Source organism: Natrix helvetica, assembly GCF_964273705.1.
Source record: "Natrix helvetica genome assembly, chromosome: 1".
Lineage (NCBI taxonomy): Eukaryota > Metazoa > Chordata > Lepidosauria > Squamata > Natricidae > Natrix > Natrix helvetica.
In genome coordinates, this window is record NC_138548.1 from 121,531,125 (window position 1) to 121,543,679 (window position 12,555).

The window sequence follows — 12,555 nt, forward strand, 5'->3', positions numbered from 1 at the left end:
ATTCCAATTTCCATGTAATAAGACTCATACTTACAAGGCACCTATCCTTAAAGATTCATGAAATCACTAATTGCAATACTCTACCTCTGTTATCAATATACATTTGTCACATTCAGAATTAAGATCTGAGTGGATTTAACTAATTTCACAAGCAAAGTGTTGCCTGAAAATCTTGCAGAATCCTGCTTGTAGATTTTGCTTTAATGAGATACTGACATAAGACCACAAGATTTATCATCCTATGATTCTACTGACTAGTGATGGCAAAAAAAGAGGGAGGGAGGAAGGCCAGTACATTAAATTTCACCCAGTATAATATGTTTTTGTTCTTAGAATTTGCTTGCCATCTAGTGTATTAACAAATATTTGAAGAACAGTTGCAAATGTCTTTTCAAAAGATATTCAAAAAATACAAAGAACACAATGTATTTTTAATTTTGATTGATTGATTTACTTTAATCAATTTGTAAGGCTGCCCATTTTACAATAGTGATTCTGGAGGCTGGCATAATGTTAAATGCAGAGACACAATAAACAGTCATGTATACAGTATAATGGCAACTGAGGACAGCATTAAATCATTAGCAAATGACTGGCTAATCTCACAAAGCCAATTAAACTCCAAGTCCCCATGCCCAGGAAAACAACCATGCTTTTAAGCTTTCTGAAATGTCAGCAGAGCTGGAACCAACTGAATCTTGGGCGGGGTTGTGATGTTCTTGAGGGCAGACACTCTGACAGAAAAGGCACTCTCTAGATCCTGCAAGATGAAATTCCTTAATACGCAGGACCTGATACATGCCTTCTATCAGATTAAATGGGACAGGTAGAATCAATTGGAGAGAAGTGGTCCCTTAAATAACCTGGCCCCATGCCACATACAGCTTTATAGATGACAACGAGCACCTCGAATCACTCCTGGAAGCATACAGAGAATCAGTGCAGTTTGCAGAGCAGAGGTGGGCACAGAGATGTGGACGCATTGCTGCATTCTGGATGGTCTATGTAAAGCATGTTGCAGAAATCCACTTGAGACCTGTTCAAGTATGAATAACGGTGAGTCGTGCCTTCTGATCCAAAAAGGGCACAATTGGCACATCTGTTGTATAAAAGCTTTTCAACTACAAGAGCTGAGAGTCGAGAATAATTTCCAAACTGCACATTTTATTTCATTTAAATGAACATGTCCGCTGGCCTCACACAGTAATCCTAGGCAGTTCACAACAACCAATAAAAGTTTCTCCTCAAATCATATACTGTACATCTCTTGCCTTAAAAACTATCATACCCTTCCTGCCAAGGTGCCAGAACCATCCATTTTGTTGACTACCTAACTTTTTTCCATGCTAGCTGAATACTTGGGGGAAGACTCAGGTCTTCTTGGCCTTTTGGAAGGCTAAAAGGCTAGAGGCCCTCTCAATCTCAGGTATTTCAAAAACCCAGGTGGCTACAGAAAATCTGCCCTTCTGAGGTTCCATGATGACAGAATTTTAGAGATGTGTCCTCTCTTTCTAGCCTAGTGAGATGGACAGATACCCCCAAAGATAGGCAGTCCAGCAGATAACTGGCCATGTACCATGAAGGTGATCATCAGCACCTTGAATTGGACCTGGAAAGCAACTGGCAGCCAGTGCAGCTTGCATAGCAATGATGCAACATAGGAAAATTGCAGAGTATCCAGAATGTGCCACTGTGTTCTAGAGAAGAGGCAGCTTCTAGAGCAGAGCTGTGAATCTTGCAGGCCGTGGGCCGGATGCGTCACACGCTGGCCACACCCATACCCGATTTAGTGAAGGGGGGGGGAAGTCCTGGTACATTACATGACACTTCTGTGACAATGCGAGTTTTACACCCCTATTCTAGATTTGTAGTCATGCTTGCAGGATTGTGTCACAATATCTTGTATCAACATAGTTCTAGTGAGGAGCCTGTTTCCTGATTTCAAAGGTCTGACATCACTCTTGCAAGCCTGAATGCATTTTCCCTTATATCCCAGGGAATCAAGGAGGAGTCCGTTTGTATCTTTTCCAAACAAATTCCATTTCTAAGGCTCAAGTGATGTTTTTGAACATGTTGTAACAAGCTCCATGTGGTTTCTCTAACGTTATCTCTGTGGCTGTATGTAATATCTGAATAGCATTAATCTGAGATTTTTTAAATTTATTTTGCTAACAGATATAACAGATAGTCTCATCATGTCAGGCAGTCATGCTTAGCCAACTACCGGTATGGCTGCTGTCAGAAAAACTCAAGAGCCAGACCAGTTCATACTTTGATAGATTACCAGGAAATCACAAGCTAGATGAGGAACTGGAAAACGCCCCACAAAAAAAGCAATGAAAACCATTTCACTACTGTTTAATACAGATAATAATAATACGGAGTTGACCAGACGCCAAGCTCAACCTGAGGAAGAATTTATCCTGACAAAAGCCCCAGTTCCACCCAAAGACTAACATAATTAAAGCTGATGTTTCTTGGTCTTATTCCATTCCAGTGTGTTGCAGTAGGTTAGAGTCTGGAGACACTGAGTGTTTGACAATGATCCATTATTTGGGAAATTAAGCAGACAGTAAGGGTTCTCTGTAAAAAAAATGGTGAAGGAGTCCCTTGAATGTGGTCTAATACAAATATATTTCTGTTCTAGTTGCTAGTTATTCACATAGGCTTATTTAATTATTTGATCTCCCCCCCCCCCCGTGCCTTTATTATAAGTAATTCAAGGCGGCAAAGATGCCTAATACAGCTTCCTCTTTTCCTCACAAGTGGATCGGGGCTGAGAGAGGGCGCACGACTGGCCCACAATCTCCCAGTAAGCTTTCATGCCTAAGGTGGGAGTAGACTTCAGTTTCCCGCCTGCCTTAAGTTCAGCCACGCCAAACACAAAACAACCAAGCTTATTTGAACGGTTTCGAAAAAAGTTCGCCGTTCCTCGAGTCCTTGATGTCACCGGGATCTGACGTCACTGGCGTTTCCGTGGTAACGAGCAATGAAGTCACAGAAGGATGGGCGGGGAAGAGCGAGCTCGCGCGCTCGGAGGTGCCGAGACTTTGCAAGTTCTGGGTCGCAGTTTCTATGGAAACCTACGGCCGTGCTAAAAAAAGGAACTAGCCAGCGGGAGGCCTCGCACTCTGTGAATGAAGGGGGGGGGGAGAGCCCCGAGTGTTGGGGACCCGGAGGCTGCACTTGCTTCCCCAGCCAGCTCCTCACTTGCCCGATGCCGGCACAGGCGGTTTCCCTCTGAACTGCAGCCCGCTCCCCTTTAAGCTTTCCTTCCTCCGATCCTCTGCTCGCTCTCTCTCAAAAGGGGTGAAAAATAACAATGGGGTCCGACCGTTCGACCCCTAAGGATCAGTAGAGGGCCTCTCACTGAATGCACAGGAGACCGGCCGTGTCAGTATCCTTCAAAACCCACGAGGTCCAGACACAGCTCGGCCGGAGGCTTTGCCTGCCTTGCTGCCTCCGGCTGCCCGTCTCTCTCTCTCTCCGCGCGCCCACTTCGACGCTCCTTCACACGAGCAGCCCTGCCCGCTCCCCTCCCAATCACACTCCCGCCTCCTCCTCTTCCTCCTTCCCTCCCCCGCAAGGACTGCGGCTGAACGCGGTTCTCCGCCGCGGTGACGCGAGAGCCAGCGGGCTGGTTCGGTCTGTCGATCCATCCATCGCCAGTCAGTGGGACTTCCCCCCACCCCCGGCCGCGCTGCTTCTCAAGACCATGCTCCCGCCAGCGCAGCAACCGAGCCCTGACAGCGCCCGGGCAGCCCCAGGCAGAGAAAGGGCGGGTTCGGGGAGGGCTCAGTGAGGTTGGCGGTCTCTTTCCCTTCTCTCCCCCCCCCTCCCCGCCCCCACCCCCGACGTAGCATACCATTGCTTCCATCGCCGGCATCCCTACATCGAGCCACAGGTCTGGCTGGGCCCGGGAGGTGGCGCGTGTATGTGTTGTGCAGGCAGTGTCGGTGTGCACGCGTAGCCGTGGGGCTGGGACGGAGGCTGGGGAAAGGCACGCGCTGCACTGGGTGGAAGGGGCGGGCGGGACGGGACAGGAGCCCGGTATCAGCAGGGGCGGTTTTGGGACACGGTTTGGGCTGTAAGGAAGGGGTGCAGAATAACGCTTGCATGGGCTTTGGTGGAGGTGGGAAGAAAGGTGGGAAGGGATGTCGCTCCGAAGACGACGGGGATGGCCCTCTTTGGGCCCCGGAAAGAAATGAAGCAGCCCAGCTCGTTTCCCCCTCCTCACCGACTTCTCATGTGGGTTGAAGCGGGACCCCCCCCCCCCTTGCCAGCCAGCCCTCTTTCATCTCAGGTCGCCATTCTCCAAAAGCAACAGTCTTTCACCTGAGCAAAGGCGCCGTGGGTGATGACAGCGCCTCGTGTTCCCTTCTGCTCCGATTATTCCAACCGAGCAACGCTTTTCTGACTTTCTGACAGTGTGCTGTGGGTTGAATTTAGTTAGCGTGAACGGTAGTTTTTTTTAAATGGTAATTTACTGCTGTGTTGAATGTCTGGGTCGGAAGGAAGGTGTTTTGAACCAACCATCGTTCAGCCATGAGATTGCCATGTTTTATTTATACAGGGCGCCTTTGCCCGTTAATGGCTGCAAGGCAAGCATACCTTTAGTCACTTGAGTAGCGTCCAAAACATGGAAGTCAAGTGTAAACTGCATCTGCTGGCTTAATTTTGTTCTTGTGGAAGTGGTAATTTCTTCTAATGGGGCAGACCTATTGAAACCTGAGCTTTGTGGATGAATTAGGCAAAGTTAAATTTGTGTTATTTTTTTGAGGCAAGCATGTTTTGGGGGAGAGAGGTGCTTCCTTTATTATTTTTAAAAAGTGAGATATAGACTATGAGGATAACTACACCAAGAAACAAACAAAAATACATAGCCTAATCTAAGGCTTCCACGAAATTGCTGAAGATCATATAAACGTGTGTGTGTGTGTGTGTGTGTGTGTGTGTGTGTTTACTCAGTGTGCCCATTTCCTTCTCTTCTAAGTATGCTTAGCTTTGTATCCAAATCCTATTTGTATGTCCTGAATAAGTTTTTAGGATGGAAGCTTACATGTATTTCCCTCTAAGGAGCTTTGCTTAATTGGTTATGGCAATTAGCAAGCTTTCCATCATGTGCTTGTAAGAATTTGGGTAACTCATTTGAAAAAGATTACTTACTAGTCACAATACAATGTATGTTAAATGTATAGCAGGCTGACTGATTTGTGGCCAGAACATGGGAATGTTTTAGACACTATTTTAGAAGCTATTTCTGTAGAACATGACTTTATAAGGAGTTAGATTCTGAAGTAGTTGTCTAATATGTTGTGGGAAATAGTGAATTTCATCTTTCATCTGCTTGTGCTGAAGTTCACCTTATCTTACAAATGTACTGTAGACAATAAATGTTGCTTAATTTCCTTAACACATTTTTCCTACATATTTGTCTATATATATGGAATGGAAAACATAGCATACTAATTTGTTTATTGTAAAGTCTCAACAGGTTTTGGCTTTCTTTTTTTCACATTCAGAATTTTGAAAGGTTTAATGTATTTGTACTTGGAAAGAGGTTTTTTCATAAACACTGATACTGGAATATAGAGCATAGGGTACACTGACATTTCCCAGTTAGTGAGGAGAACATACAACTTAATTGTTTACATTCTTCAGATGTATTTTCATAAAAACTCTGTAAACCCCTGTGTTGTATTGCTTTCAATTATGGCCACATCTAGTATAGTACTTTATTTTTCAAATGGGATACAGAGTTCACAAGAATTATGATATAACTTTCAATGGGTAAATTGTAATTTTAGTGGCAGTTCTTGCCTTTTTATTCCCTTATGATGATAATAAGGCTTTTTTGACTTTTCAGGATATGGCAGGATGTAATAATCTATGTGAAGTTATAGGATTGCTTGAGGTATGTTACAGGAACAATAGGTTGCAAGGGCCAGAGCAATTTGATAGACTCATAAGGCAAAAGATATTCATGATAATAACTCTCTAGGAGGGCTGCAGACTTTTTTTTTCTTGAAAGTACTCCAATGCTTTGAATAGATGCATGATGGGCAGAGATTTAGTAGCTTCTCCCTGCACAACACTGCTGAGCAAAGTTATGCATGATTTAAATTCTGCATGGCATGCTGGTGGAGAAGAGAAGGGGCGGTAGTGACACCCCTTAAATCCCCAGAAACCTTGATTGCAAAGTGTTGCATAAACAGAATTATAGAAATACAGAATTAGAAGGAGCATCAGCATTGACACCGCAACTGTATGCATACTTATCTAGAAACCTTGGTTCTAATAAATTTGGCTAACTCTAAAGCCTTATTTTAGCAAGTTATTTACATAGCTTTAGCAATTCCATGTTCTAGTCTAGCTGGATTGACACAAGCCTGTAAATCATAAAACAAATTCATACATCTTATTTAGCTAAGGTTCATTTAGCCATTGTTTGGTGCACAAGCCATTATTAGCTGGCTTCATACAACATAATAAGCTATATAATTGGCTTTTGAAACTATGTTAAGCCAAAACCAAAGAAATTACATATTTCAGCATTTCTCTAAATGAACTCTTAAAGGAGGTTGTGAGATGAGAGGAGGAGGATCACCACAAAGTACTTTTTGGTGCTGTTTTTGCACAAAAATTACAGTTCGATTCAAAATTATTCTGAATGCAAAGTAACCCTCAGTTCCAGATCCCTATATGAAGTCTGAACGTTTGCTTTTAACACATTGCATTTGCCTTTTAGAGGAGGAGTTAATCATGCCTAGAAGGCATGAAGCTTCTGTGCAAAATTGACCATCTGATCAAATACTCACTCTGCATAGGAAATTATCACTTCTGAGAGGAAGAGCTGTAAGACTGCAGCTAGAAGGAAATTGCAACAGTAAGGGGAAGGATTTACAAGCATGGGGGGAGGGGGGATATGTGTGAGACTGTTACCTCAGAGTGACTGTATTAATTCAAAGAGCACCAAAAGTAGATTATAATCTGCCCATGTTCTGCAAGCTATAGCATTTTAAGAACAGTTTAAGAGAAGTAGTTTTGGGGCAAGGTGGCAATTCCCCCTCTCCCTCCCCCAATTTGGTAAATGAGAGAATGGCTTTCAAAACGGAATTCCAATTTCAAATGTTAGGCCAAAAAAAGCAATTCATTCTTCATGTTAAACATGGTTTTAAATTGTATCTTTGCTTTTTTCCCAAAGTAACTTGTTTTAAAAAGTCTGCCACTTTATTTGCTATATAGGTTAAAATGTAATTGTTATGTATTGTTATAAGTTTAGGTTTGTTTCTTGCCTCACCCAGTCCCAGTGAAAACATTTATTTACATGTGAGATGGCACAATTTCTTTTTCTCAGATCATAATATGGCAAAGTTTGGGAACCATTGACATGGTCCAGGAAGATGTAAAAGAGCATCAGATGCTATTATTTTACTCCCTTCCACATTTCCCTTTTGCTATGTTGAAACTCCCTCATTTGCTTAAGAGTTGCTATGGAAACTTACCCGGTGGGTTGGATTTTGAAATAAGGTCAAATGGGGATTTCTTTCCAGCTTCTCATTTGAGGAAGTAAGAATGTGGTTTAAGCTACTACTTTTGACCAGCAACTCCTTTCCATACTTATATAATGCTTCATTTTGACATATGATAGTTTTCTGATGATGAGAAAAATAAATACATGCCAATCTGGTTGATACAAAAAAAATATCTTTATGATAGAGGTGAGCATTTGGGAAAAATCTTTTAATTGGCTAAGCTGTGTTCTCCAAAACACAATTTTCTTAGGCTGTTTTAATGTTTTCTGTGATCCTGTTGTCATACTATGTTTTTAAGACTCCCACAGCCACAAATAGGCACTTGAGTTGGCTGCACACCTTTATTTGCCCTCTACTGTGTCTCAACTCACAGGATCTGACAGTCAAGATGCTGATCAAAGAATATCATATACTGCTGCCCATGAGCCTGTCTGAATACCAGGTGGCCCAACTTTACATGATCCAGGTAACATCAGTTTAGATAGATAGAGCAGGCTGATAGATAGAGCAGGCATATTTATTTAACCAGATAGAGTTTTGGGGTTAACAGGACCAAAACCAAGCAGGTTGAGGGGTGTAAAGAACAAAAGATATAGATTGCAAGCTGAAGATCTCTCTCCCCCTCCCTCCCTCCCTCCCCCCCCTTTCTCTCCTTCCCTCCCTCCCTCCCTCCTTAGAAAAAAAGCCGTGAGGAATCCAGTGGCGAAGGCAGTGGAGTTGAAATCCTGTCCAACCGACCATATGATGATGGTCCAGGAGGAAGTGGTCAATATACACATAAGATCTACCATGTGGGCTCTCATATTCCTAGCTGGTTCCGTGCTCTCCTACCTAAGGCTGCTCTGCAGGTGGAGGAAGAATCTTGGAATGCCTACCCCTACACACGGACCAGGTGAGAGGAAGACAATAGGGGGCTGGAAGATGTGGTTGGCGTTTGCCAAGGTGGAACTGTGAGTTTCATACTCTTCTTCATAGATACACATGCCCCTTTGTGGAGAAATTTTCAATTGAGATTGAGACTTACTACCGACCAGATGCTGGAAAGCAAACCAATATCTTCAATCTAAATACCACAGAGCGCAGGCAAAGGATTGTGGGTGAGTTCTCAAACACTGACCCATTCCTTTCACTTTTAAGTTATCAGGATGTAGTATCGCATGAATGCTTCTATGCTGAGTAACTAATTGTCCAGGAGTGGCTGAACAATGATGGTTATCTGATGATATTTAGGGTCAGTAAGTGACTGAGGTATAAGTGGACATCTGTTTCACTCATAGCATATAAAGTGCTGTGCTATAAGGCAGCCTTCACCAGCCTTGAGAATGCTTCACTCCATGTAGATGTTAGGAACTTTCACATTTTGAATTCCCAACCATCATTCCATTGTTGAAATCCAATGCAGCTGGAGGACAATAGATTAGGGGATGCTGCTGTTACACACGGGAGTGGAAGAACAGCCAGGCTCCTGGCAAAATATGTGCACCATGTAAGAGGAGTAGTCAGGAATGTAGCTGAGCATCTGAAGCAATTTTGAGATGAGAAGGAACAGCAACTTGAGAAATCGAAGTATGATTATCTTAATTTCCTACAATTAATCACTTTTTATAAAACCACCTCTATTGTACCCACAGATACTATTGATATTGTACGGGATTTCATCTCACCCAGTGAATACAAGATAGAGGAAGATCCACGATTATACCATTCGATGAAGACAGGACGTGGTCCTCTGGGAGATGATTGGCTAGACAGTGGAAATACTGGGCCTTTTATGTGTGCTTACAAGCTTTGTAAGGTGGAGTTTCGCTATTGGGGCATGCAGTCCAAGATTGAACAATTCATCCATGATGTAGGTAAGCATGGTATCTTCTTTATTGCCATTCTTTTTCATTTTCTTTCAGCAAACAAAGATCCGTGGGAGTAGTGGATGGTTTGGTTTTTCCTGATGTTGAACTGTAACTCATAGCAGCTCCATCCAAATGGTAATAGTTTAGTAGCATCTGGAGGGCTACAGGTCCCCTAACTCTGGCCTACTGAACCTAGTTGATTTAGGCCACAATAATATGGAATGGGATGATTGATGCTATATTTGTGCTGGCAGAGGCATGTTGTCCATTTCCTCTCTGTAGCAGTACTTACCTTATCTATTGAGCTGCCCTTCTCATGAATTTCATTAAAGCTACTCTAATGCAAAATCAGATTTAATACTGTCCCAAAGATACAGTTCTAAGCTGCTATTGTGGTCCCTATATTAAAGAGACAGTCTAAGGCATGGGTGCCAAACTTGATTTCATTGAGAGCCACCTCAGGGTTGTGTTTGACCTTGGGAGGCCGGTGGGGTAGGTTTGGCTGGAGTGGGCATGGCCAGCTCGATGTCACTTGTCCAGGCTCCGTTTTCGGCTGCGACAGCCTCCTGCAATCCTCTGCCAGTGAAAACGAAGCTCCACGGGCTGGTCCTTTGCTGTTTCCAGGGCGGCCTTGCAGGCCAGATCTAAGCACCCCATGGGCTGGATCCAGCCCGCAGGCCTTGAGTTTGACACCCCTGGTCTAAGGCCTAGGCTGCACAATGTTCAGAACCATTTTTTCTGACCTGAAAATAAATGATTGGGTCCTCTGTCATTTTGAAAACCAATATTGTTCACATTTCTCTGCTAATTACAAGGCATTTGTTCAGAATCTACAATCTTCCAACATATGGCAACTCTAAACGTTATCTCTAAAATTGGTGAGAAATTGGATTTTCTTCCTCTGTATTGCTGATTAACTACTGCTTTAGTCCAATTTAAAACTGCACCCAAAAGGTTTTAATGTATTGATTGGTTGCTTGGGAGATACTCTTGCTACTGTGACCTCAGAAGTATTAGTGGTAGTAACCGTGTAAGAGAAAGGCTTCAGACAGTCACAAGGGCTGAAATCAGTAAATTAGAGAAAGAGACTGTGTTGACAGCACAGTTGAAGGAGCAGCCAGATTTCAAAAGACTTCAGAAACATAGATGATATAAAATAATGGTTGCCAATTAAACCTAATATTAGATTGGGGAGATTTGTTTAGAATTAGGAGATACTACGGGTAGAGGCTTAAAAGACATTTATGACTATCCATGTAAATCAGCTTCTGACATGAACTGAATTGTCATCCAAGTTTGTGCAGCACTCTCAGACAAAAAAAAATGAGCTAAGCTGTGCTATCTGCTCATCTAATCTGTGTCCCTGAATGCAGTAGCTGACATGTGGCAGATTATGAGGATGACAAGATCCCAATATAGATTGGATACAATAATTTTTGGTTGGATTTGAGCATGTTTTCTGGATTTCTGAAAGAGTTTAGATTGAAAAAAAAAAGTGAGATCTCTTCTTCAATTTAAACATGTGTGATGGAAATGGTCATATCAAGTTAACGATAAAGTTTTGTGATATGAAATTAGGCAAAGAAGCTAAACCACAACTGTCTAATGACATGCTTGATGTAGTGAAGTGGTAGTAATGGGATGGTGCGGCATGTTTTGATTTTTGGTGTCTGTAGAAGTTTAGATTCCTTCCTTCACTTTTTCCACAACATCATTATGTGAATAATGTAGGTTGATTTAGAGACCCTGGTTTCAATTTAACTCAAGGGATTATCTCCATTCCTGACTACTAGTTTGACATTGTCTTGTGATTTTAGCAGAGTAATTACATCTAGCAGAGCCCCACATCCCAATAAGATTAGCCCCACCCCTTTTAGCATTCCATAAACCCCTCAAGATGTGGTTATGTCATCAGCCCTGGGGGGAACCAGGGAGATTTATCAATTACTCCCTTGCTACGGTTTAATATCACCCCCTCTTTTTTGTTTGCCTTTTTAATAGTTATTTTTAAGTGTGACTGTCTTTATATATTTATTATTTTGTTAAGTGCTATATGCTTCCCAAAGCCACTTTCACGTATGATAGGGGGCTACATAAATACCGTAAATAAATAAAAATGCTCATGTATTGGTTACAGGTAAATAAAATGCCAAAATGAATCTTGCATCTTCATATGCAAAAGGAAAAAGAACTGCAATCCTGTTATCTTCTTTTATTCTCTAAACTGAATTTTTCTTTTAAAGCTGAACTGGATTGTAATCCTTTAAGTTATTAAAAAGCATTGGAAGAAGCACTCACTAAGTCAGTGTTTCTCAAACTTGGCGACTTTAAGTCCTGTGGACTTCAACTCCCAGAATCCCCCAGCCAGCATAGCTGGCTGGGGAATTCTGGGAGTTGAAGTCCACAGGACTTAAAGTCGCCAAGTTTGAGAAACACTGCACTAAGTAAATAACATTTAATCTCTTTTAACGTATTGAGGAGCTGAAGTTATACCTAACCAAAGGGCGGTGTGTCTGGGCAAGGCTATGCCATCATGATTCCTGATTGCCTTCCCACTGTAGGTCTACGGAAAGTGATGCTGCGAGCTCATCGCCAGGCCTGGTGTTGGCAGGACGAATGGATAGATCTCACAATGGATGACATTCGAAGGTTGGAGGAGGAAACAGCTCGTATGCTGGCTCAGAAGATGGCTACATGTGTGGAACCTGAATTAGATCCTGGTGTGCCCAGCCCTGAGTGTCCAGTTGAGTTGGGTGGCCATGAGACACAGGACAGGGTGGATAGCCTGAGGGCTCCCGATTCCTCTCCAGATGACCCGTTTGCAAAGCAGTGGTCAAGTTCTTCTCGGTCCTCGTACTCTTCTCAACATGCTGGTGAGTGACCACTGCAACAAATGGAAAGGAACTTTTATAAGAATAGTACATAATATTCCTGACAGTTAGAACAATTAATCAGTGGAACAGCTTGCCTCCAGAAGTTGTGAATGCCCCAACACTGGAAGTCTTTAAGAAGATGTTGGATAGCCATTTGTCTGGAACGGTATAGGGTTTCCTGCCTAGGCAGGGGGTTGGACTAGAAGACCTCCAAGGTCCCTTCCAACTCTACTATTGTATTGTATTGTATTGTATTGTATGATACTAATGAAAATGCACTCTCGCTGCAGAGGAACGACA

The 12,555-nt window shown here is 42.8% G+C and overlaps 1 protein-coding gene across 9 annotated transcripts in view; it reads left to right on the forward strand.

Moving 5' to 3' along the window:
- Positions 1–3,688: 3,688 nt before the first annotated feature.
- The window catches only part of PITPNM1 (phosphatidylinositol transfer protein membrane associated 1), a 30,668-nt gene continuing 21,801 nt past the window's right edge, over positions 3,689–12,555 (forward strand). For 2 of the 9 annotated variants that reach the window (XR_014173869.1, XM_081936231.1), the window contains exons 1-6: positions 4,100–4,248; positions 7,909–8,001; positions 8,213–8,427; positions 8,511–8,632; positions 9,167–9,388; positions 11,944–12,255. Coding sequence is in view for 8 of the 9 variants with exons in the window: in XM_081936231.1 (XP_081792357.1) it covers positions 4,117–4,248; positions 7,909–8,001; positions 8,213–8,427; positions 8,511–8,632; positions 9,167–9,388; positions 11,944–12,255 (1,096 nt within the window). In the remaining variant the exon portion in view is untranslated. The other 7 variants (XM_081936227.1, XM_081936226.1, XM_081936229.1 and 4 more) reach the window with 7 other exon arrangements.